Source organism: Phoca vitulina, unplaced genomic scaffold (assembly GCF_004348235.1).
Source record: "Phoca vitulina isolate PV1807 unplaced genomic scaffold, GSC_HSeal_1.0 scaffold41, whole genome shotgun sequence".
Taxonomy (NCBI): Eukaryota; Metazoa; Chordata; class Mammalia; order Carnivora; family Phocidae; genus Phoca; species Phoca vitulina.
In genome coordinates, this window is record NW_022589744.1 from 5,659,847 (window position 1) to 5,683,480 (window position 23,634).

A 23,634-nucleotide genomic window follows, 5' to 3' on the forward strand; every position below is an offset into this window, starting at 1 on the left:
CGCCCCGCCGCGAGCCCGCGCGGCGCGTCCCCGGCCCGCGCCCCTGGCCGCGCCCGCGCGCCCCCGGCCCGCAGCGCAGCCTCCCGGGCGAGGGGGCGCAGGAGCGGCGGGGAGCTGGCAAGATCGGCGCGGCGGGCGGCGGAGCAGTGAGTGCGAGCGAGCGGGCTCGGGGGCGCGTGTGCGCGGCGCTGGCTCCCGGAGGCCGCGGCTGAGCCCCTTGCGCGGCTCTGGTCCCTAAGCTAGAGCGGCACCGTCCCCTACGAAGAGAGCACGGGCCGCAGATGTCATCTTAACGTTTCTGGGAGCCACGTGAGCTCGTGCAGCAAAGGGCACGTGAGATTAGGCTTAGTCACACATGTTAATTTAGTCCAATACATCCGAAATATTACCATTTCAACCTGTGGTCGATATAAAAATGGAGAGAGTTTACATTCACCTCTCATTCTACGTGTCCGAACTCCAGTGTGCACTTGACAATGAGAGCACCTCTCAGCTCGGAGGGCCGCATGGCGAGGGCTCGACGGCCCCGCGCGGCTCACGGGGCTCACGGGGCTCACGGGGCTGCACCGCGCCCCTCTAGCTTAGTACCGATTCTGCTGCTCACGGCAAGATGCACCTCTGAAGTTGAATTAATAGGAATTCATAGGAAAGGCTTTTTAGAGGAAAAGGTTTTGCGTGTCTTCTGGCAGTACCGTGAGAGTTGGCGTTCAAGCCGGGAGGATGTGAACACTCCACAGAGTCCGTATTGATGGACCGGCTTTTAGATCTTGCTGTTTATTCCCCGCGGCACTGTTTTGTTTTTGTTTTGTTTTTTTTTTACCGTCTCCAGTTGCCAAGGGCCTGGTCTGTCCTCTAAACGCGTTTTCATTTTTGGAATGCAGAACTGTAGAGTGTTAATAATGTGGATCTTGCTCAGTTCATTTCACATGTGAAGACACAGGCCTGCAGTAGCGAAGTAAACTTGTTCTCAGTAGCACCAATGGCAAAGATGGACCGGGTCCAAGTCTCCCTAATTACGAATTCTGCTTTGTTTTCCCTCTGCTGCATGACCTCATAAGTAAAATACCAGGAGCCAGAAACCTAACCGGTTTTTTTTTCCCCTCCCAGATTGTTTATAGAAGAGTTACAAGATTAAACTTTCTTTCAACCTCTTTTCTATTGAAGTGGGGCCATCTGGGGTTGCTCAAAGTCAGAGAAATCAGTCCATGTACTCTGCCTTAGCACCAAAAAAGAGACTCAATATCCAGAAAAGCACTTGCTACCCATGGAGGCATTAAAAAAAAAAAAAAAAAAAAAAAAGGCATCATAAAAAAAAAAAGACTACTAGAAAATAGGTTAAGTTAAAACAAAATCTGCTCCAGCAATATGTTAAAACTGAGCCCTCCATCTGCACACCTACCCTCGGGATAATTTCTTCCCTATGTTTGTTTAGTCTCGGATGGATCTATGTTTTCTTCCTTACAGCTGATTGGCTCATACAGCACTCTTGAGGGCACTTAGAGACCCATCCTCAGCTGTTGGGACAGTAGGCTTGGATCACAGTGCTTTCAGTGTCTTGGGGCCACCCAGCTGCTTTCTAGCAGCACCAGACTGTCTTGGGCTGTAATTGTAAATCAGTACCATGTTCTTTCCTCTTGAAAAAGCCAATGAGAAATGAACTCATTCATTCAACAGTATTTTTGGAGCACCACCTACTCTGTGCGGGGCCCTGCTCAAAGCCTGGGAAGTAGCAGTAAACAAACAAACAAAAACCCACTATCTTAAGGTGCAAATGGAGGAGACCTGGTTAATGAATGAAAACAAATACTTGTATAACTTTTTCTTTTGTTTTCAGAGTAAGGGGTAGAAACAAGGACTGTTTTGGATAGGAGAGTCAGGAATGCCTCCTCAGGAACATTTGGAGGAGACCAAATTGCAGGGTCACATCATGCACACGTCAAAGGGAAGGGTGGACTAGGGAAAAATGCTAAGGCATGAGGCTTGTGTTTTCAAGGAACAAGAAGAAGGCCAGTGCAGTTAGAGTATCAGGGAGCAAGGAAGAAAGAAAGAGCAGGAAGTTCACGAAGAACCCATTGTTAGGGATTTTAGGTTTTAAATGTGGTCGTGACTGATTTGTGCCTTCAAAGGATTATCGTAAGGCTTCTCTATGGAAAATTAAAGCAGGAAAATCAAAGCAATAGCGGAATTGGGCAAACCAGCTAGAAGATGATTGCAATAATCCAGCTAAGACGATACTGGCTTGGATCAGGGGTACTGGTAGAATTGGCAAAAGCAGGTTCTGGGTATATTTAGAAAGTAAAGTCAATAGGATTTGTGCAGGAGCAGGTTTGGGGAGGAGGGTCAAGAGTTCTGCTGAGGACATGTGAAATTGGAAATGCCTAGTTGGCACCAGGTGCTGTCACACGGGCCTGTGTGAGTCTGGAGCTCAGCTGCACAGTCGGATCCTAGAACAGGAACTGTCAGTGTAGAGAAGGTGCTTACAGTTTTGCCTGAATTCTAGGGGAGTAGGTTGCTAGGACAGTTGGCGTGCTTTTCTTGAGTTGCTGGAAAGGTATCTAAATAATATAAATCCACGGCTACAATGTGTATTTTCTCTCCATAATATTTGCTGAGCTCTATTTAAAACGCGTTTATAGATAAAATGTTCTGGAATATCAGTTTGCTGTCCACTTTTCCCTCTAGGAAATGCATGGTCACTGAAGTAATTTTGATTTGGATGTGAGAGTTTTTCTCCCTTGAAAAGCAGGGTTGTGTGTTTTTGAAACTTGGCCCTTTTCTTCTTTGCACCCCGGGGAGCCCTTACAGAAGCTGAACACCAGGGGGAGCTAGTTTCCTTGCTTATACAGCGGCTGGCCCACCTGTTGGTGATTGCAGCCCTCCTTTGATTAACATCTCTATCAAAGACAAATCCGAAAACAAGTCCAGCTTCTCTTTTCTCAATGCTACTGTACTTATAGGATTGACCTTCTAGGACATAACAAGTCTGAATTGTCTTTAAATTTGTCGTTTCTGGCAACCATCTCGGGTCCCCTCCCTCCTTGGGAGCTTTGTACTATCACTTGATCACTTTCCTATCGCTCAATAAACCTTTCTTTGCTGCCCCCTCCCCCAAAATAAATAACTTGGTCATTTCAAGTAAACCTTATAACCGTTTAAAATTTTAAAAGCAATGGTCTCTGAACTTTAAATCCCTGTTAGCGAGCCTGATACTTGGGAGCTTTTTAAAATAAGCATTCAATGATTGTTTTCTGATTTTGAATATTTTTGAGAAAGAGTACGAAAACCTAAATGTAATAAATACCTTTAGGTGACTTGAATGGATAACTGGGCCATGGGAACCCTGACACGGGTCCTATTTTCTATGTTATCATCAGGTATTAAGCTGCAGGAAAGACAAAAAATGTACAAAAGGTACATTACACATTACAGGAGGACAAAACTGGTAACTTTGTTAAAAAGGCTTGGAAACATTGTATCCACAAAGGGTGCATTTGTCTTAAAAGAGCACATGATCTTAACTCATTTTTACCACTGGAATAATTTTACTTTTAGGGAGGGAAGTAGTCTTCATTTAGACTGAAACATTATTAAGTCAACAAGGTTGGAGCAGAATCTCTTTAATCCCAGGAAATGAAAACTTGTAATTAACGTGCCATCAGCTGTTTGATCTTTCCTGTCTCTGGCACCTATGATCTAAAAGCCACATTGACCACAACGATCCTTTCCTATGGGTCAGGACGTTCCTTTTCAGAGAGGTGCTGCTGGTGGCCCTGAGCCTTCCAGGGTCGCAGATGCATGGAGCAGGGGGTCAGAAACTGCAGACCGCAGGCCAAATCCAGCCCACTGCCTGTTTTTCTTTCCGGACCACAAGCTAATAGGGTTTTGGGTTTTTTTTTTAAACACTTTCATGTGGTTGAAAAAAAAAACAAAATAATATTTCGTGATGAAATTCAAATTTCAGTATCCATCAATAAATTTTTATTGAAGCAGCCATGCTCGTGACTTTACATTTTGTCTTTGGCTGCTTTCACACTGCAGCCGTGGGGCTGAATAGTTGTGACAGAACCCACATGGCCCACAAGGCCTTAAATATTTACCATCTGGACCTTTCCAGAACAAGTCTGCTGACCCCTGGCATGGAGAGTATGCTGTTCACTTAGAGGTTAGAGTAGCTCTTAGGACTAGTCTATAACTGGATATAGATAGTCTTCACTATTTATTACTTTTGATAGGCTTAGCTATTACTATGTGGTGACCACGATCTCATTTCATTCATATATTTTTCATTAAGAAACAACCAAGTTCAACAAACACTTCTTGGAAATGGTTATGTGTCTCCAGTAGAGGTAAAAGATTTTGCAGAAAAGTGAAAAAAAATTTATTTGAAGTGAATCTTCCTTGAGCTTTTATAACTTGAGTTGGATCAAACAACGAATGCCGAGGAGCCTATAAAAAAACTAATCAGTCTCTACATAAAAAAAAGCCATACATTTATTGCAAATCTAGAAGTACCAGAATGTCACGAATACAGAACAAATCAGCAATCCTGTTTTGATTTTCTTCCAAACAGTTAAAACCAGATTATTGACATACTTAAGTTGGCATACATTTTTTTTCCATGCAGTTAACAGAATGGACTTAGAGCTGGTTGCTCAGAGATCAGTTATAAATATTCAATTGTATTGAACATTCATAGTAAAAAATGTTGTAAAGTGCTTAAGTTATGGAAGTTTGCAAAACCGCCACATGCTCAAAGTCCTTCTCAAGCCGTGACAGAGATTTGCTACATCCACCTTGATTTAGGTGTGTCTGTTTGCGACAGACACTTTGTCGTTTTCTCCCCCACCCCCCAGAGTTTTCCAGATTGTCCTATTTCTATGGCTGATAAAATGCTATACAAAATGTAGCAGGTGGTGATGAGCTATTGCCACTTGCATTTCAGTGCAGAGAAATATTCAAGCTTGTGTGTACCTGTAACCAAACTAGGCTTGTTATATTTTTCCCCCTGAGTTGTCATAAATTAACAGTAAAGATGAATAAAAGATGGAGCAGCGAGCGACCATCACCTGGAGAGTGAGATTCAGTACATATAAGTAAGTAGTCACACTTGCCCTCTTTACAGAAAAATGAGAAAAGGAGAAATACTTATACATGTAGTGTAATTCCAAAAACAGACAGACAAACAAACAAACAAACAAAACAAACCAACAGCAACCAGTTACCTGATAACTCTGGCAACTTAGAGCAATCAAGGTTTATATACGATGTAAATCGCAACTTGTAACTTATGATGGTAAAAATACATGTCTCAGCTACCCCATGTGAAATACAGAAATGCTTCAACAGTTAGCTGTTAAAAAAAAATCAGAAATGCTTCAACGATTCAATGAAATATAATTCCGATCAAAGGAGATCCTCAAGTATTCTTAGGTGATAAAACAAATTATTTTAAAAAGCTAAGGCGATTATTTTTTCCCCTTCAAATAACAGAGGTGGCCTTTAATCAAATTGAAGGATCATTACAACTTGGCCCTCTTATGAGAGTGACTTTACAAGATAAGACGTATTCTTTGAGGCATTTAAAGGACTGCAAAAAGGAGGTAAAAATGATGCTTAGGTCTCAGATTTTATTTCTTTTGATTAATCATCCTAGAATAACTTAATAATAAATAGAGGTTTAAATTAAGGACACTACCGTCACATATTTCTGAATAATTAAAAGCAACAGGAAACGCATTTTTGAATGCCATTCTCTATCTTCTGTGTTGAAATACTTCTGGTAATGACTGGCCATAAAAAGAAGTGGTAATCTTCACATTGATGAAGTTCAAGTTACAGATTTTTTTTTTTTTTTAATTTCTGTTTATTCGCCAAATGTTTGGTCTTAAACTGTACTTCATTCCCACGGAATATTTGAAAAACGGAGAGGCCACTGTTTGTGAATGGAGACCTCAGGTTTTCCAAGGGGTGTTAAGCAATTTGCTCATATTTCTGAAAACGAGAAATTTTCAAAATGATTTAAGTTTTGTTTGTTTGTTTGGAGTGGCCAATTTCACTTCAGTGACCTGGGCTAGCTGTCCTTTCGTAAGACGGCCTTTTATCACATGCGAGAGCTCTTAAAAGCCACTTTACCAATTCGCGTCACCATTTTAAAACTGGAATGTGAGCCACAGGGTCCTTCTTTGTATCTCTGTGTTGCTACCGAATGCAACCAGACTTACCTACAGAAGAGTGCTGGGTTGTTTTTGTTTTGGCTTAAGAAACAAGCAAAAAAGGAAAACTTAAAAGGTTAAAAAAAAAAAAGGATGTTGGTGGTATTCTCATGTACATTCCCTTTAAAATGCAGATTTAAAACTGGGGAGAGTGGCTAGTCCCCTGTACCTCCCTGTGTCCCCCCCCCCCCAGCCGACGGGGTGGTGGCCCTTCCTGGGGAGCCTGTCATACTGGCTCCATTTTCACGTGAACTTTATGCTCATTTTTCCCAAGGTCCATTTCGAGAAAGTCTTCGGGGATGTCCTGTAGAGCTTTCCCGCGAGGACTCTCCGCCTGTCCTTGGCCCGCAGGGTGACACGGGCACAGTCCCTGTTTACACGGTCTCACGAGTGCGAGGCACACGGCGGCCACGGACATGCCGGCCGCGCAGGAATAGAAGGCGCGGCTGTACACCTTGCTCTGATCCACCAGCAGACCTGGGGGAGAGCACGGCAGTTGTTAGCGACATGGGCACGACATGGGCACAGCCCCGCGCTCACCCAGGCTCCCCTCGAGGGCAGAAGCTTCTCCGTGGCTTCGCCTTCTCGGCTTTCGCTAAAGAACCAGGAGTGTGGAAGGTGGGCATCTTTTCCGGACTGGGGAGAAGAAATAAGTCAGGACAAATACGGCGGAGGCCACCGTGTTCCTAGCATGCTCTTCATGGGCTAATCTGTGCTCGTGGAGAATAAAACTTGGGACAGTTAGAGGCATGCTTCCTTTTTTTTTTTTTTAAGACTTTATTTATTTATTTGAGAGAGAGAGAGAACAAGCACGAATGGTGGGGAGGGGCAGAGGGAGAGGGAGAAGCAGACTCCCCGCTGAGCAGGGAGCCCGATGCGGGGCTCGATCCCAGGACCCCGGGATCATGACCTGAGCCGAAGGCAGACGCTTAACAACTGAGCCACCCAGGCGCCCCTGTAATGCTTCTTTGAGAAGGAAATATTTTGAACAGAAGGAAGAGCCTTATTATTTTCACTTGGGTTCACTTCAGGGATCTTTTAAAATGTTGTAGGGTTTCCCTCGTAATATAACTTTTGAGGACATATTCAGGGCCAAGGTATGAAGCACACCCAAGTCCTTCCTACAAGAAATATTGTGTAGTAATCAATTAAGTATTTGCAGAGTGTGCTCTGTGCCCAGTTCCCTCATACCCTTCCTTACTTAGAAGGGCAGGTGACTTACAAAAGTCCCTCGGGGCTGCTGTACCAAAGTCAGAGGGTAATGGGGTGATACATGGATGGGGTCCCCTCTAGCACAGCCAAGGCAAGATGTTAGCAAAAAGCCCAGGGTAGCCTGGACTGCAGACGCGCGTTCTAATCCCGACTTGGTCACTCATTTACCATATGATTGTTAGCTGCCCTGCTTTGACCTTCAATTTCCTCATATGTAAGTCAAGAGAGTTGGCTCAGGTAATCTCTAATCCTGCCAGCTCTGAAATTCTATGGGACTATAAAAAGCAGTCTTTTTTTTTTTTAAACTCTAACAAGAAGCAAGCACAATTCATAAGGCAAGAGTAGACAAGGGTACATATTTTTTGTGTATTTAAATTACCTGCAAGGGGTGGTCCGGCCAGTCCTGCTATACTCTGAATGAAGACATACACACCAGCAGCAGAAGACATCTTCTCGATTCCCACGACATCGTCTTCGGCGAGCAGCGGAATGTGGGTACCCCCTACTGTTCCAACCATGAAACCAAAAAAGATGCTACATGACATGAGACCCCAGAATTCGGTCGCGAAAGTGAAGGCAAACAGAGACACCATCAGTAAGATGACGCAGATGAGCTCGATGTAGATCTTGCGAATGGGCTCTCTGTTGAGAACACAACCAGCTCCGATCCTTCCAAAAACTTCGGCAATGGCCATTGTGGATAACAGAAAAGCAGCTCGCTCCTGCTCAATGCCTAGACTGATGCCCAAGGGAATGATGTACAGGGAAGGTGCAAAGAACCCCAGTGTTGCAAAAAGACCAAATAATGCGTAACAGATAAAACTTCTGTCTTTCAAGATTGAGAAGTCCAATAAAGGGGCTTTCTTATCGCTGGGCTTGGAGCTGGTCTTCACCAGGATCTGCTGCATGTCGGCCTTCGGCCCCAGTTCTGTGTTGGCGTGACTAGGCACATTTTTCGGTGAGGTAGTTAGTTCTACTCCTGAGTCAATGGAGTCTATTGAGGTGCGTGTTTTCTCATTTTCGAGCATATATTGCACTTCTTTCCGATTCTCGTGGGTGGTTGCTTTCGGGGACCCTGGTCCTCTGATAATAATTGGTCTTAGCAGCGCCCCGCAGACAACGATGTTCAGCTGCAGCAGGCCCACGAAGAGGAGACTGTATCTCCAGCCGATGCTGTCCTTCAGAGCCGTGATTGCTTGAATAAGGTGGGAGCGGAGAGGAAATAAAATCGAAGGTCAGAAACAGACTCAAGACCCAGGGGAGAATACCGAGCCGAAACAGGGATTCAGACTTGTCATGACTGCTGTAAAAATTTACTCAGCAGTGCGAATGCAGCCCACCTGCCCTATATCCTCTATCCTAGGTGTTGATGCTCTTAGGAGCCAGGGAAGGAGAAAATGGGCGCAGTGATGGTTAGCGATAAAGCCACGCTTGGTGGCCCGAGGTCTCCAAAAGAGCTTTGGAGGGTGCGTTTTGCAAGGTGGAGGCCTAAGACCTGAAATCGGCTGGTGACCTACTTGCAGGTTTGGCAAATAGCAGCCTGCAGGCCAAACCCAATCCACCGCCTGTCTTTGATAATAAAGCTCCCCTGGAATGCAGTCACGCTCATTCGGCTGATGGGCCAAGCGGCGGCTTCTGGCCGTGACCGCAAGTCTGAGCTGTTCTGACAGATCCTCATAGTCCCCTGAAAGTCTACGGTATTCACTGTCTGGCCTTTTAAAAACAGAATTTCCCACCTCTGAGCTTGATCACTGTCCCTGCACTCATGATCCTTAGTAGTGATGGGTTAAGTAAAAAGATAAACGAAGACCCCAAAAGCTCGTGATTATCCCAGAATTAAGTGATGCCAGGGTTCTACGGTTTCTCCTCGGCAGACTGTGCTTAACTACCCGAGTCCTGCTCCTTCCTGCCAGGAAGCTGGGTCCTCAGCTGCTGACCAGGGTCCTCGGCTGCTGGACACGGGAAGGTGAGGCTGGGGTGACGGCCAGAGGAAGCATAAAGCCCCACAGTGACAAGTGAATAATGCAGGTCTCGCAAGACCCTGAAAGTAATCTTCGTAATCAACCCAGAAAGGTTAAATGATATTCAGTAGGATTTTATTATAGTCTAATTCTTTGAGAGCATGTCTATGAAGACATGCTAAGCTGGGTATCTAGAAGTAGTGGGGAGGGGGCATTTACTCTTATAGCATGTTTTTATGCCTCCCATTCTTCCCATTCATGTGGCAAACTTCCAATTGCAAAATATTTTAGGCTTAGGGTTGTTTTGCACTTTTTTTTTTTGGTATTTATTTATTTATTTATTTTAAGTAGGCTCCACGGCCAACGTGGGGCTTGAACTCACAACCCAGAGATCAAGAATCGCAAGCTCTACCCACTGAGCCAGCCAGGCGCCCTAGGCTTGGGGATTTGGAAAAGCTTTACACTCATCCAGCAAAAGTGGGTACAATCTTCCTTTCTCCATTTCACACTTCTTGAGCGCCTACCGGGTACCAGCGAGATGCCCTGTGCTAGGGAACAGTCGACCAAGATACAGTTTCCACCCTCAGGGCATTCACAGAGCACTGACGCTCCCCTCAACATGTTATTTTGAAAAATTTCAAGCGGACAGCAAAACGGAAAGAATGATACCTATGTGCTTTGTCTGCCCTTTGCCTAAGTTCACTAATTAACATTTCCTCTTTCTCTCTCTGCCCGTCTTCCTATATATTTATATGCACACACACATTCATTTTTCTGAACCATGTGAAAAGCTTCAGACATTAGGACATGTCACCCCTAAATACTTCTGCATTATCTCCTTTGAACAGTGTAATCCACTGACACATTCTTCAAGAAATGGCAAAGAAATGAATCTGGGTCTCCAAGGTTAACCGTCCACTACCTGTTAGAGTGTAATTCACCTACTGATGTTGAGGTAGCAAAAAAACCAGGGATAAAATTTTGCTGTGAGGACGCCTGGGTGGCTCATTCGGTTAAGCGTCCGACTCTTGATTTTGGCTCACGTCACGATCTCAGGGTCGTGAGATCGAGCCCCACGTCTGGTTGGGCGTGGAGCCTACTTGAAATTCTCCCTCTCCCTCTGCCCCTTGTGCATGAGCACGCACGCGTGTGCTCTCTCTCTCTCTTTCTCAAAAAAAAATTTTTTTTTTTTTGCTGTAAGATTACCCACACACAGATAATAAAACTACCCTCATTAGCATATTTTAAATCCACGTTGAAGTAACTTCATTAGCATATTTTAAATCCACGTTTAACGAAGGAGAGAAATAATATGAATAATCTCAAATCATTATCTTATTTATTTTGTTTGGAACGGATGTTTCAGGGCTTCTCACTGAATATGTGTCTTGCATCTTCCTATTTATGTCAACTTGGATTAGTGTTACAGTGTCTGAAATCCTAAATTGGGATTAGGGAGGACAGATCCTACAAATGCGCTGGAGGAGAGAAGGCAAATAATCTTTCCCTGTGAATACAGTTAAAGTCAGCCCTCAGCCGACTGTTGGCAGGAGCAGCTGAGCGGCCTCCCCCAGCCCATCGGCCCCCGTGGACTACCGCAGTCCGCCTACCTGGGGCGAAAGCAAACATTGCGAAGCATTCTCCCGTGGAAGCAAGTGCAGTGACCACAGAGCGCTTTTTGTCAAAGTACTGAGATAAAATGGTGACAGTTGGTAGGAAGCTAAAGCAGTATCCCAAACCTGAAAGAAAGTGGGAAAGAGCAGTCAGAAGCACGTACCGACTGATCCCAGAAGGGTGCATTCAAAGATCTGGGATTTTTGTGTTTATTTTTGTTTTAGTATTTAATTTAACCTACGTATGTATGTATGTACTTTTAGGGATGACTTAGTTTTTTTATATTCTGTGCCATGTCAAAAAGACATTTTTGCTTTTCCAAAAGATTAGGTGCCAACATGGACTTTGGTCACAGTGCATAACAATTTGAAAATAATACCAAAAAAGTTAACAACCAGACAATCTAATCTCTTGGAAATCCAAACAGTCCATTTCCGAAATAATTCCTGGGCAAAAGGGGAAATAGAAGCTGCCATTATAAACTGTTTGGTGGGGGAGGGGTGTTTATTTTTTTAAATCATAAGTTCTGGGAGCCAAGAATTTCATTCTGGAAAAAAAGGTGCTGTAACAAAAAATAAAATAAAATAGGTTTCATTAGAGGTCTAGAGAAGCTGTAACCATTGTTTTTGGGATGCTAGGAGTATAAAACTGTTTTCTGTTTTTTTCCCCCTATTTTTCTGCATCAAAACAATTTCTATAATTCACAATGGACAGACTATTATTGAATATAGTTTTTAAAGAAGACTTGTATTTGGAAATCAATGAACTTTGTTAAGTGCAGAAATATGTGAAAAGTGCGAATCTTCACTAAACACGTATATCATCTGTAAGTAACGTGTGGACTCCTTTTAAAGGGAAAAGAGTTCTGTTGCACCCTCCCCTATGTCCTGGAAGCCTCGCATTCCCACTGTGGAAGTACCCGCTAAAGAAATTCACATCTTACTTTATGAAAATGATGCCTTTCGGCTGCAAACTCATGCAAAAGAGAAGTTATCTTTCTCATGGGTAAATATATGTATTTTTAAAGCCCGTCAGAAACTCTGGGGCAGGGGCGCCTGGGTGGCTCAGTCGTTAAGCGGCTGCCTTCGGCTCAGGTCATGATCCCAGGGTCCTGGGATCGAGCCCCGCATTGGGCTCCCTGCTCAGCGGGAAGCCTGCTTCTCCCTCTCTCACTCCCCCTGCTTGTGTTCCCTCTCCCACTGTATCTCTCTCTGTCAAATAAATAAAATCTTTAAAAAAAAAAAAAGAAACTCTGGGGCACTGAGAGGAGGTTCCCATATCCCCTGGAGTCCATCCAGCCTGGTTCAGAACCACTGATCTGGGACACTATTAATTTCAAAGAAAAAAAAAAACAACAGAGAAAGGGAGACAGAAGTACTCTTTGGGCTGCACCCCCTCCTTCCCCTTCCTTGTTCTTCAGATTGGGTATTTCTTTCAAGCCTGGGAGCAACACTTACCGGATATGATGCCGATTGAGATGTACATGTGGTAGAGCTCCCGGGAGAAGGAGGCCATCACCATTCCTGTGCTGACAAGCAGGCCCCCTGCCACCACCACCAGACGGTGTCCGAAACGGGTGCTCAGGACAGCAGAAAGGGGAGCTGCAGATAAGGACCATAATGTGATATTTTATTTCTTATGTTAAGATTTTATTTATTTGTTTATTCTATTTATTTATTTTTTAGAAAGAGAGAGCAGGGGGAGGGACAGAGGGAGAAGGAGAGAGAATCTCAAGCAGAGCCCGCACTGAGTACCGAGCTGGACGCAGGACTCGATCCCATGACCCTGAGATCAGCACCTGAGCTGAAAGCAAGAAGCAGAAGCTCAACCGACTGAGCCACCCAGGGGCCTCCATAATGTGATATTTTAACTCCAAAGGCATAAGCGTTAGCTTTCTTAAGATTCCTTTTCTTGGGATGCCTGGGCTCAGGTCATGATCTCAGGGTCCCGGGATCGAGCCTCGTGTGGGGCTCCCTGCTCAGCGGGGAGTCTGCTTCTCCCTCTGCCTGCCCCCCCCCCCCCCCCCCCCCCCCCACTCCCTCTATTCCTCTTTTAGACACAAATAAAAAAAATCTTTAAAAAACAAGATTCCTTCTTTTAAGTCTTGAACATGAAAAGATGATGTGCGATATATAATGCATTTTACACAATGGTTATATTTGCTCAACCGGACAGTGTACTTTTTAGGCTTCTTAAAGAGAAAGCCAGAATAACAGTATAAAACTTACAGCAATATTTTTAGATGAAAGTGATGTAAATTCACCATGAGCACCTATAAAGTTAGATATGCATTTAATGTATGTTATTCTGTCATAAAAATGGGCTTTCCCATGATGGCTTGAATCATTTCCTTTCTCTACAGTCACTGCTTTGGATTCTTTTTTTAAAAAGCTCCATTTTGGGTCAGTTTCTAGCTCAGTTTCATTTGACTTTTCTGAAAATGATATGAAAGTATAGTGAATTCTCTGTTGAACACCCCAAAAGGAGGATAGCCATAGGATAGATAATTCCGAGTGGCTGAGGGATTATCATTCATTTAGCTTCTATACTCCATATCCTGAAGAACATTTAAGTCTGATAAATTCGTTTCCTGGTGGTATGTTACTTAGGCTGACCCTGATACTGACTTGAATATACAGAGATGAGGGAACCTTTGAGAATTGGATAAAAGCACAGCACAGAACACGCTGGATAGAGGAGGGGAAAAAAGGACTAAATTTTGTTGGGGTTGGTGCATCTATAACTCTATGTTACTAGAATATAAACCAATATTGAATATAGCTCATAATGAAACCACTCTCATCAGCTTTAGGTAGTATGTTGGCTCAAAGCATTAACTACTATAATAATAGCATTTAAGAGACTTATTTTCTGGTATAATAGTATTAACTGGACATTTCTTATTGACCGTATTATTTTTGGTTATAAAAGAGCTCAAAGCAAAGCTTTGGCATTTTCTTTTTATTTAGATTACCAAAGGTAAAATTTTAGTTCTAATTCACTTCAGTTATCTCTCCAAGAAAGTCAACTTTCCACAATTAAAAAATTGAGTATCTTAATACTCAGTTAAACCCGAACTAGGAACTCTTCCGTGAAGCTTGCAAGACAGAGTATTAGGAGTAGTAAGAGAAGTTTGTTACTCGATAGGAAAGGACAGGGGAGCTGCCTCTTTTAAGACATTTTATGGCTGAAAACTAACTAGAATTAAAGAAAGAAAACTGCAGAGGTAAAAGTTCCATTGGCAGGATATTAGGATAAAGTCAGGGAAGTGTAAGGTCAGCCCCGTTAGCTTTCTGAGGTGAGTTCAGTAGCCGTGTTTTCTCAGAAGCCCTCGGTGTGGCCCCTGGCAGACGGATGGACCGTCGTGAGAATCAGGCCCGTAGGGGACCCAGTGAGAATGAGCATGTTACAAGTTATACTCAAACCCCGTTTTCTCTGAAGCTGTTGGACGTGGGAGTTCTGCACGGTGGCCAGCCAGTGAAATCCTTTAGGGAAGCAGGTGTCTGGAATTCATCCCTTCTGAATGAGGCTTGTCACTTTACACTGTATCCTATTTCACACCCCCTCGTTCTTCGTCATGTACCCACATTTCATGTGCTGAGCCTGTTTGCCAAACATGTTTTTATGAGACCAGAGCCTAGGATGCCAAGTGCTTTTGCTGCTGCATCTTTAGAAAATGACTATACACGATGGAGGTTTACTGCTGGCCTCAAAGTCATCTACCATATCCTAGGAGTGTGCATACAGTAGGTGTTTAATGCATGTGTGTATACACTGAAGGCCATCGGGGTGGCAAATAAGGCCTTTTCCTTCGGCACCTCTTGTTTCTTGCCATCCCCAAACCCCTGAAAACCATATTACTTATTTGAGGCTTGAAAGGGCCCACAGGTCATAGAAGGAAACTCATCGCAAACAGGATGGGTACCATTATGTAGTTAAGCCAATGAAAAGGGGTACATGGTTACATGTTGTTTAAACAAAGAGGTACTAACCTGTAAATGTTAAGACAAATACACATATTGATATGACCCACGAGATCCTGCTATTAGATTCATCAAAACTGTCCATTAAGTCATTAAAGAAGACACCAAATGACTTGATGATGCCGTAGGTAAAGACTTCAACGAAGAAAAAAGAGACAGCTACCACCCAGCCCCATCCTCCATCAGGCACTTGAGTATAAACATTGGCTCTGGAACAAAGCTGTGATGTCTTTTGGGTCATTCTTAATCTGAAATAAAAAATTAAAAAAAAAATTCAGACCAGCAATAGGGTTGATGCTTCTGCTGCTCTTCAGCCAACGTTAAGAGACAAAAACTAAGTACCATGTTTCTTAGGGTGATGAATATTTAAATAATGTGCAGTTACTATAAAGTCTTTGGATAACAGTTACGTATTTATTTAATGGTCACAGCTGGGGAGTGTTACTTCCAAATTCTTTTGTATTTGTATTGTAGATGGAAGCCCCGAAGAATTGGGAAGTAAGACTTCCCAGCTGTGACAATAAATGGGAAAAACAAACAAAAGGAATCAGAACGGCATAGGTAGGGGCAGCCCAAAGGACACAGAATGGCCACCAGACCCAAGTACTGATGCTGACCTTGAACTTGAAGACCAGTTAGGTAAAGGAAGCTTGAACTGATCATAAGGCATGTTGATCAGAAATGAAGCCTAGAAACTGGGAGGCTAAGAGGCCGACACTGACATTCCATCTAGCACCTTCTATGGGATAAGTGTTTGTGACATCCTATAGATACCCTATGCATCTCTGCCTGATGCTACCAGCCATTCAGATCATTGATCCCGTTTCTCGCTCAGTCAGTCTGATTATGATCTGGTGTCCCCCGTGGATGTACCTACATGTGAGAACTCTGTCTTCTGGGAGTTTGTTTAGCATGAGTAAATTCCTCAGAGTTGATCACTACTTGATGTATCAGCAACTGACAAATACTCTAGAATACAGTGACCAAAGAAAGCACTACAAATTTGCAGGGCCCTGGGCAGCCAGTTAACCTAACCAAGTTACCCCTGACCTTAATATGCTTTTCCATTTGAACTGCAACAAACATCAGAGAAAAATAGACCTGTGCCCAAAACACCACTAGTAAGGGGAAACACTATATTTAACACTGGAGGGAGGATGGGTGAACTTGAGTCTTCCCCACTGGGTTCTAACACTCATTTGCAGAGCCCCTGCAATTACATGCACTTTGAAACAGTGATATGTCGGCTAATTGAACATAATAAAAAATAAATAATTTTTTAAAAGTAAAAAACTAAAAATAAAAGAAACAGTGATGTGTTTTTAGCCCAACCCCAAATTAATATCTATAATAATACATGAGTCCATGGTCTTAGAACACTTGAATTTAAGAATTCTCTACAATCATACAGTTGTATACAGGTGAATTTTCAGGATGTGTGAGTGTCCTTTTCCTGGCCATAACTTGTGTTCAAGTACTAAGGCAGGTTTTATTGATAATGCAGGGCAACTGAAAAATAAGAGGACACAACCCCATCTATCCAGTCGACTTGCCAAGTTTTGGGATTAGGATCTAATATTGAGTTTACTCTGTAAATCTTAAAAAAGCAGCAAATCTGACCTAACTCAGTAGCGTTCATCCTATCGAGGGTGCCGTTCCCACCGTGGCCTGGGTCTCTAAAAGGACAGTGTACTCACTTTCTGTCCTTTACTGTTAAATATTTGATTGAATGAAATAGGGCATAAGATGCTTAAAAAAGCTTATGCTCTCTGCAGCAGAGACCTCTGCATTTTGATGTGCGTCAGTGTGTCCTTCCTGAGAGCACTTGCAAAGCGGGGGAGGCCAGTTAAATGCCTCAAGATGTAGGCTGAGCATCGACAGAACAGTTTTGCCAGTAGTGTTCCCCAACATGGAAAACAGCTGATTTAAGATGGAAGTGGGGAGCCCTCCCCCAAATGAGGTTTTCACAACGCCCTTCCTTCATTACACTTTCAAAATGCACTCCCAAGATGAAGCCAGCGGGGGCAGAGGAGTGAGACATTGCTGGGCTTAAGATCTAGAAGACCAAAAATAAAAGTACTTCTCAGCAATAGGGTCTATCTAGTATTGAGTGTTTATCCCTAGGGAGAGGTGGAGGGGAGAGTGGGGGGAAAGTGGTATGAGCCCACAGCTTAGGTCCTTAGCTTCACCCCTTCTAGTTCATCCCCCCACCAGGCTGTTCGTTTGGGCTTTTCCTTGTGGAGCCCCAGACTCCTTTACTAGCCTAACTGGCTCTGTGCGTCCAGTACGATTAATCTCTTTGAAATGCTGCACTGTTATGACATTTTTCTGCTTAGTCTTTTTCAGTGGCGTTCCTCTTTCTGAAGGATAAATAAAACCCAGGGATTAGCCTGGCTTTCAATGCCTTCATCGTTGGACCCCACCCTCTCTTTGTAGCCTTCTCGCTTCCAGTTCTAAGACTTGACTCAGGCTCTGGTCCAAATGGATTCCTCCTTGCCCTCCCGTCCCTAACCACCTTGTCTATTGCCACACCCTTCCCGCTAACCCCCCACCCTGGGGGGCTAGGTGCCCCCCCTTACAGCAGGACCTGTCAGGCCCCAGACCATCAAATCTTCCTTCCTCCACAATGCTTCCTCTGACCCACTTCACCTAGGGGGTTCTCTTCGTGTGATACGTATCCCTTAGTAATGGGGTATTGTTTACTTATATGTGTTTATCTTATTTGATCAATTAAATTATAAGCTCAAGGAAAACAAATCCTGGGGCCTTGAACTCTTTGTACCTTCTTCTCCCTTCCCACCTCCAGACCCTGCACACAGTTGGTATTTAGTTTTTCAACAAAGTGCCTATGAGGGGCCAGGTCCTATGCTCGGCACCAGGGATAGATACTCCAGTGAAAGACAAGACGGATGGTCTCTGTCTCTATGGACTTAAATCTCTGTTGATGGTAATGACAGGAATCCTAAGCCTGAAATGCGTAGTAAAACCATTTGCCATGTCCTTCCAGAGCTCAGCACGTTTCTAACAGGCAGTTAGGCTAAGTGGTAACCAAGCCCAAGGACCTATTGGCGCGATTGTTCTAACCCAGAAGGGTGCCCAGATGACCTTAGGGCTCAGGACCAACCTGAATAAAGACATATTGGCATAAAACTGATCAAGGCCCCAAAGAGACAGAAATTTCTCTCTAGCCTAAAACCACTACGGGATCAAGAGACAGAATCTTTACATTGGGACTGCATGTAGGACAAGATTGCCATTTTTGTATGAAGAGGGGGTTACCTATCCATCGTCAGAAGTTTCTGGTGATGGGTGCCTACCTCACTCTTTCTTTGCCCTTTATGATTTGTGGTTTGGACGTGCAACATGGGTGGGGTTCCCATCAACCGGGAGCCCGGTGGTGTTACAATTATGGAATGTTAACTCGGAAAGGGGATTTGGAGCTCATTTGTCCATCTCATTGTAAAATCGTACTCATTTTGCAAAGGGGGAGGAACTAAACCCAAGAGAAGGCACTTGACCTAAAGGGTCCAGAATCAGGTCTCCTGCCTCCCGGGGTCCTGCCTTATCAGTGTAAGGGACATCATTTGAAAAGGCCCAGAAGGGGGTGTCTTAGGTAGAGATTGTGAGGAATGCTTTTCAGAGACAAAAACTCCTTTGACTTCCATTAGTTAAGGGAGGTTGGCCTGGACGCTCTTTAAGGTTCCATTCTGCTTTGGCAATTCATACTCTTGTATTCAGCACGCAATCTGAATACGTGGAATCTCCTGATTCCTCAGGCCAAACCTGGTGGCCCAGGGAACCTGGGAGCAACCAGGAAAGTGCAAATGCTAGCTGGTTCTTGCAAATGGAAGTGAAAAGTAGTTGGACCCTGCTTAGACCTGACCTGCGGTGGCTGGTTAGATGGAAGACTTGACTGTTCTCATCTGTGGACTTTCTGAGCTCCCTCTGGGTGTTCGATGCCTTTGTTTTTGTAAACTTTGCTTTACATCCGTGCTACTCTCCTGAAGCAAGATCCTAACAGAACTTTCACCTGCACTGTTAGGTTTCTGGACAACAGAAGCTTTCTTATCATTACTGGGAACATCATAAAGGGAAGGTGACACCCCCAAACCCACTCTTCCTCCAAACGTTATGCCTCTATCATCCTAAAACATCGCATGTCCTATTGTATTTAGCTTTGAGGGTAAGACCACAATCTAGAATAATCGTAAAATAACCTAGTTTCTGAAACATACTGGATGAGAAACTCTTGTGTCCAAGCGCCTAGAAGGGTGATCGGCAGCTCCTTCCAGACCCACAGCCTGGCAGTGTGTTCAGACGTAGTAGGTGCTCAATAAAAGTTCCCTAGACAAAGTAGGAGTCTGGGCGTGCTGCTGAAGCAGGGCCCTGCTCTAGCCTTATAAAACGCAAGTGAGGGAGTCCCTGCTTGCAGAATAAATCCTTTCCTGGTCTCCTCTCCTTTTTCATACGTCCATTCATTCCATAGGCCAACTGGCTGAAAAGTGTCCACCTCCACAAAGCTAGAAACAAAGGCCTGAATTTTGAACTCAGTTACTTAGAAGCTTCTACGAGTTCCAGAATACAAAATACCGTCTGGTTCGGTTTTTTTGGTGATGTGAACTTAGCTTACAGAAAGGGAAATTGGTTTACTACGTGGGGGTCTAACTGGTGAGGCATCCTGAGGGGCCGAATCACTTTGCTCCTTGATTTTGTGCTGTCAGCGGGTAAGTAGGAGAGTTTTGCTCCTCATCTCTGATCTCGCCTTGTCCTAAGAATCTGCGGTTTTAGCACAGCTTTTGAGCCTGACTTGCTCTGAGTTACACTTTCATCCTTCTTAACTCTCGAGCCCTTTGGGGCAAAGCCCATGGGTTTGTCGTCTTGAAGCCCTCAGGCATTATTTGTTGAATGTCTGTTTACCATTAACCAGCTGCACAATCTTGGGGAAATCACTTAATCCCTAAATTTCATCATCTGTAAAGTAGGGATTAGACACCACGGACTTGAGGGGCTCTCCCAACTGTAAAATTCTATAACGGGGGTTCCTGGCAGCCAACCCACCTGCACCCTCATGTTTCCCCAAAGGAAATACAATGACCAAATACACGGGGGCAGTTTGGAGTATTTCCAGTGAGTATTCGGTTGTCTTAACCCTAAATAAATGAGGCTTCTGCCAAGGCACGGAAATCGGCTCTACCTGGGGATTTCACTGTGACTCCATTTGTTGAGTAAAGATTGGATTTGGGGGCATCCAGAATGCAAAATATTGGATTATTATAGACCATCAGAGTGTCAGTCCAGGGTCTGTTCCGAGCAAAGTCCAAAATGCAGCCTTTGGATCGAAATGGTGGTGACTGCTGGGATAAGCCAAGCCTCTCGGCAAACGCCCTGCCAATCTCTGTTCTTCTGAAAGGCGTAGCCCAGAGAGAACAGCTTTCGACAAGTTGTTTCCAGCCCCAGTTGTCAAAACCAGTCTGCATTTAGGTGAAGTTCATTTGAATTCTCTATTAAAAAAAAGTCCCCAGCCTAACCTGGAGGTCTGCCTCAGCAGCTCTGAGTCATCGGCTACCACCGATTCCCCCATTTTACAAGACCATGATGTTGAAACCTGAACCCCTACTTTAAGTGTCCTCCTCAGGAGTTCCACTGAGGAAGGTCCATTTTTGGAAACCACAGAAGGAAAACTCACAGTTAGTGGTACTCATTAAGACAGAAGGAGCTTTTCCACTTGGCTGCATTGTTTATTTACAAACTGGAACTCTCTATCTTGGCCACCCTTCCCTTAACTATGAGAAGAGGTATTTCTTTATCCCTGGGGCAGGATGTATTGTTGACCCCAAAAATGCCGCATAATGGTGCTTGGGACATGGGAGGATGCATCGCTTAGAAATTTCAGCATAAGCACTTGGTATTTTTCTGCAGATGAGACACTCATGATTTGCACAACAGTAAGATTACTGAGAAATCTCATTCCCAGGGTGGAAACCCTCTCCCGCAAGAAGGAAATGGCACGGCGTGTCTAACGGTGCAAACAAAACCAGCTTCCAGGTTGTCAAGTTGTAATGCTCTTCCCCAGTTGGCTCTGGGGAGCTTTGTCTAAGACTAACGCCCCCCGCGTTGGGTGACATTTTCCGTGCCACCTAACAAACTTCTGTCACCTGTCTGCCGGGGGAGAGTGGGGGGGTTTCATTTTAAAAGAATAGAAAAAAAGCAAAGCAAAGAAAAAAAAAACCCTGAAGGAAAGAACCCATTTCCTCTGCAAAATCATCCTCCGCCACTACGGAACTGCTCAGCCACTCGGGCGCTTTCCTGCGGTTGGCAGCCCCAAACGGGAACCTTGGAAGTTGAGCGGGACCAGCCGTCAGGCGCTGACAGCTCGCACGGTCAAGGTGTAGGACCCGCGCGCTCTGCAGGGCAGTCCCTGCCTTCCCTCTGCGGGGTCACGCTGGCTGCCCCGGGTGCCTGTGCCAAGGGGGGGTGCACAGGGATTCCCACTTGCCCTCGCGCTGCCTCAGTGGCCAGCCTGCGAGCGCGCGCGCGCGAGCCTGGGGAAGGTACCTCTGACATTTCGCTCTTGTGACGCGCAGGCAACTTCATGCGGAAAATCCACGCAGGGGTGAGCCGGGCTCCCCCCACTCGCCCGATGGCCTGAAGCCCCTAACCCGGGGCGGGGGGCACTCCAAACCAAGCCTGCCTCTAGCTATTTTCCGGACCCCAACTGCCAGGGCCACGGGCGTTCAACTCTCAGCTGCCCACACTGGCGAGAGCGCGTCATCCCGGTGGCCCTGGGCATTCCCAACTGTCAGAATATTTTTCAGAATAACCTCTCCAAAATGTTAAGATGTGAAGTGGTCTCCTCCCGCCTCCCCCACCAAAAAGATAAATAAATAAATAAGACTCCCAACACAGATTAAAAAAAAAAAAAACCAAACCCACACCCCACAATCAAACTTTTAAACATGTAAAATAATAAAACCAACTCACCAAGTTAGAAGGGAAGAGAATAAACCCCAAAAGGCTCCCAATAAGGCGGAGGCTTGGCCTCCCCCTCCTTATAAGCCGCTCGGTAACATGAGAAAGGTTTAACCCCTTAGGGCGTGGGCCCGAGCCTACCGCAAATTGGCTCCGGCGGGTGAGCACCGGGCACCCGGCCCGCAGCGCCCCGGCCCCGGCCCCCCACCCACGGCCGCGCCTCGGGCACCCCGGCCACACCCTCCCCCCGCCCCCCACCCCGGCTGCGTGCGCCCGGACCCTGCGTGCTGCTGCCCGCGCCCCGGCCCCGCGTCGCTGCCTATCCCTTATCCTATACCGGCTGCAGCCGGTCTCCGCCGGCCTCGGGGGCGCGCCGCCGCCGACCATGTGCTGCGAGCGCCGAGCGCCGCCAAGGAGGGGGCCGGCCTGGCGCGCGCGCGCCGGCCCACGTGGACCGGGGCCGCGCCTGGCGCGCGCCCGCCCGGGGCCCGGGCTGGGGGTCACGGAAGGTAACGCCGTCTGGAGCCAACCGCAGGATCCCGCGGGGCCACCCCCGCCCCTGCGGCCGGGGTCCCTGGCACGCCGCCCCGCTCCCCCAACCTCCCCCCCCCCCCCCGGGCGCGGCCTTGCGCGCCGGCCCGACCGGACCCCGGCGCTTTGCTGCACCGCCGGCGGGGAGCGCGGGCGTGCTCGGGGAGCCTGCACCTCTCCCCCAGCACCCCTGGCCGGGCGCGCGCGCGGGGGCCCGGGGCCGCTTCCCTTCCCGCAGCGCCCCGGCGCTCCGAGCGCCCGGTCCACCCGCGCCTGGAGGATTTGGGGATTGGCTGGGGCGGGCGGGGAGGGGGGCGCCGGGGCTAAACCCGCGCGGCGCTCGCGGCTGCGGCGGCTCCGCGTCCGCCCCGGGCAGAACAGGTTCCTTCCAGTTTGGGTGTGAGCTGCGCGCGCGGCGCCGCGAACCCCGAGTTCCTCCTCCAGCGTCCACTTCCCCCCATTTCGTCAACTCGCGCCTGGTTCCCCTTGTGGGGCCGCGGGGGAGGGATTGCCGCAGTGAGCCCTAGACAGCTAGTGGCCCGGCTGCTACGGAGTGCCTTGCTTTCCCCCTTTTGCAGCAGCAGCAACAGCATCCGCGTTGCACGAAGGGGATGTGAGCAGCCGGGCTGAGTCAGCATCCCCGGTCGGGGCGCGCGCGCATCCTCCCTCCCTGGCGGTTGGCGACGTGCACACAGGTGCATGGCTGCCTAATCCGCCGAGAGCCGCCAGGACGGGAGGGACCCGGACGGTTGGGGAGTCCGTGCCCCTCATCCCGAAGTCCCCGACCCCAAGGTCACTGCGAACTCGGCGGATGATGCCCGGGAAACCAGTTACGAGCTTACCATGGGGACAAAGCAGTGTGTCGTATCCCCGGCATTTCGGAGCCCGCGGGGGCGCAGACTTGGCTTCCTGGTCTCCACCTCACCTACCCAGGGCCAATCTGAGACCTGCTCGGAAGCAGAGACCTTATTCTCTGCATTTCCCCGTCGGCTTGGGTACGGGTTGTTCCCTTCACTGGGGTTCGAGGAAGTGGTTCTGGTGTCAGAAACTCATGAGAGCCTACTTGGGGAGCGCGCGCACGCGGGGTCGCCACCGGGAGGAGTCGGCGGTTTGAGTTTTAATAAAAATCCCTTTGCAGTCGCCGCCTGATTT

General features: G+C 46.5%; 2 protein-coding genes across 3 annotated transcripts in view; one reads left to right on the forward strand and one right to left on the reverse strand.

Annotated features, from left to right (window-relative positions):
- The first annotated feature begins 87 nt into the window (after window positions 1-87).
- Window positions 88-23,634, forward strand: part of ARSG (arylsulfatase G) — a 100,776-nt gene continuing 77,229 nt past the window's right edge. The window contains exon 1 of the mRNA XM_032429443.1: window positions 88-146. The gene's annotated coding sequence lies outside the window, so the exon portion shown is untranslated. The remainder of the gene's footprint in view (window positions 147-23,634) is intronic.
- Window positions 4,003-22,325, reverse strand: SLC16A6 (solute carrier family 16 member 6). 2 transcript variants are annotated; one of them, XM_032429446.1, is made up of 6 exons: window positions 22,289-22,325; window positions 14,992-15,230; window positions 12,457-12,600; window positions 10,996-11,124; window positions 7,804-8,619; window positions 4,003-6,689 (listed from the first exon to the last, which is right to left on the reverse strand). In XM_032429446.1, exons 2-6 carry the CDS (start codon window positions 15,221-15,223, stop codon window positions 6,439-6,441), a joined length of 1,572 nt encoding a protein of 523 aa, XP_032285337.1. In that variant the 5' UTR covers window positions 15,224-15,230; window positions 22,289-22,325; the 3' UTR covers window positions 4,003-6,438. The 2 variants fall into 2 exon arrangements, with proteins under 2 accessions (XP_032285337.1, XP_032285336.1); XM_032429445.1 differs by lacking the exon at window positions 22,289-22,325 and adding an exon at window positions 21,964-22,125.

What these genes read in the sequence shown, in the direction of transcription:
- SLC16A6 (XM_032429446.1), bottom strand. Translation starts at nt 15,223, where the DNA reads ATGACCCAAAAGACATCACAGCTTTGTTCCAGAGCCAATGTTTATACT. An exon ending in ATTTGTCTTAACATTTACAG is followed by an intron (nt 12,601 to 14,991) that starts GTTAGTACCTCT and finishes CCTTATCTGCAG; the next exon opens with CTCCCCTTTCTGCTGTCCTG. An exon ending in AATGTTTGCTTTCGCCCCAG is followed by an intron (nt 8,620 to 10,995) that starts GTAGGCGGACTG and finishes ACCTTATTCAAG; the next exon opens with CAATCACGGCTCTGAAGGAC.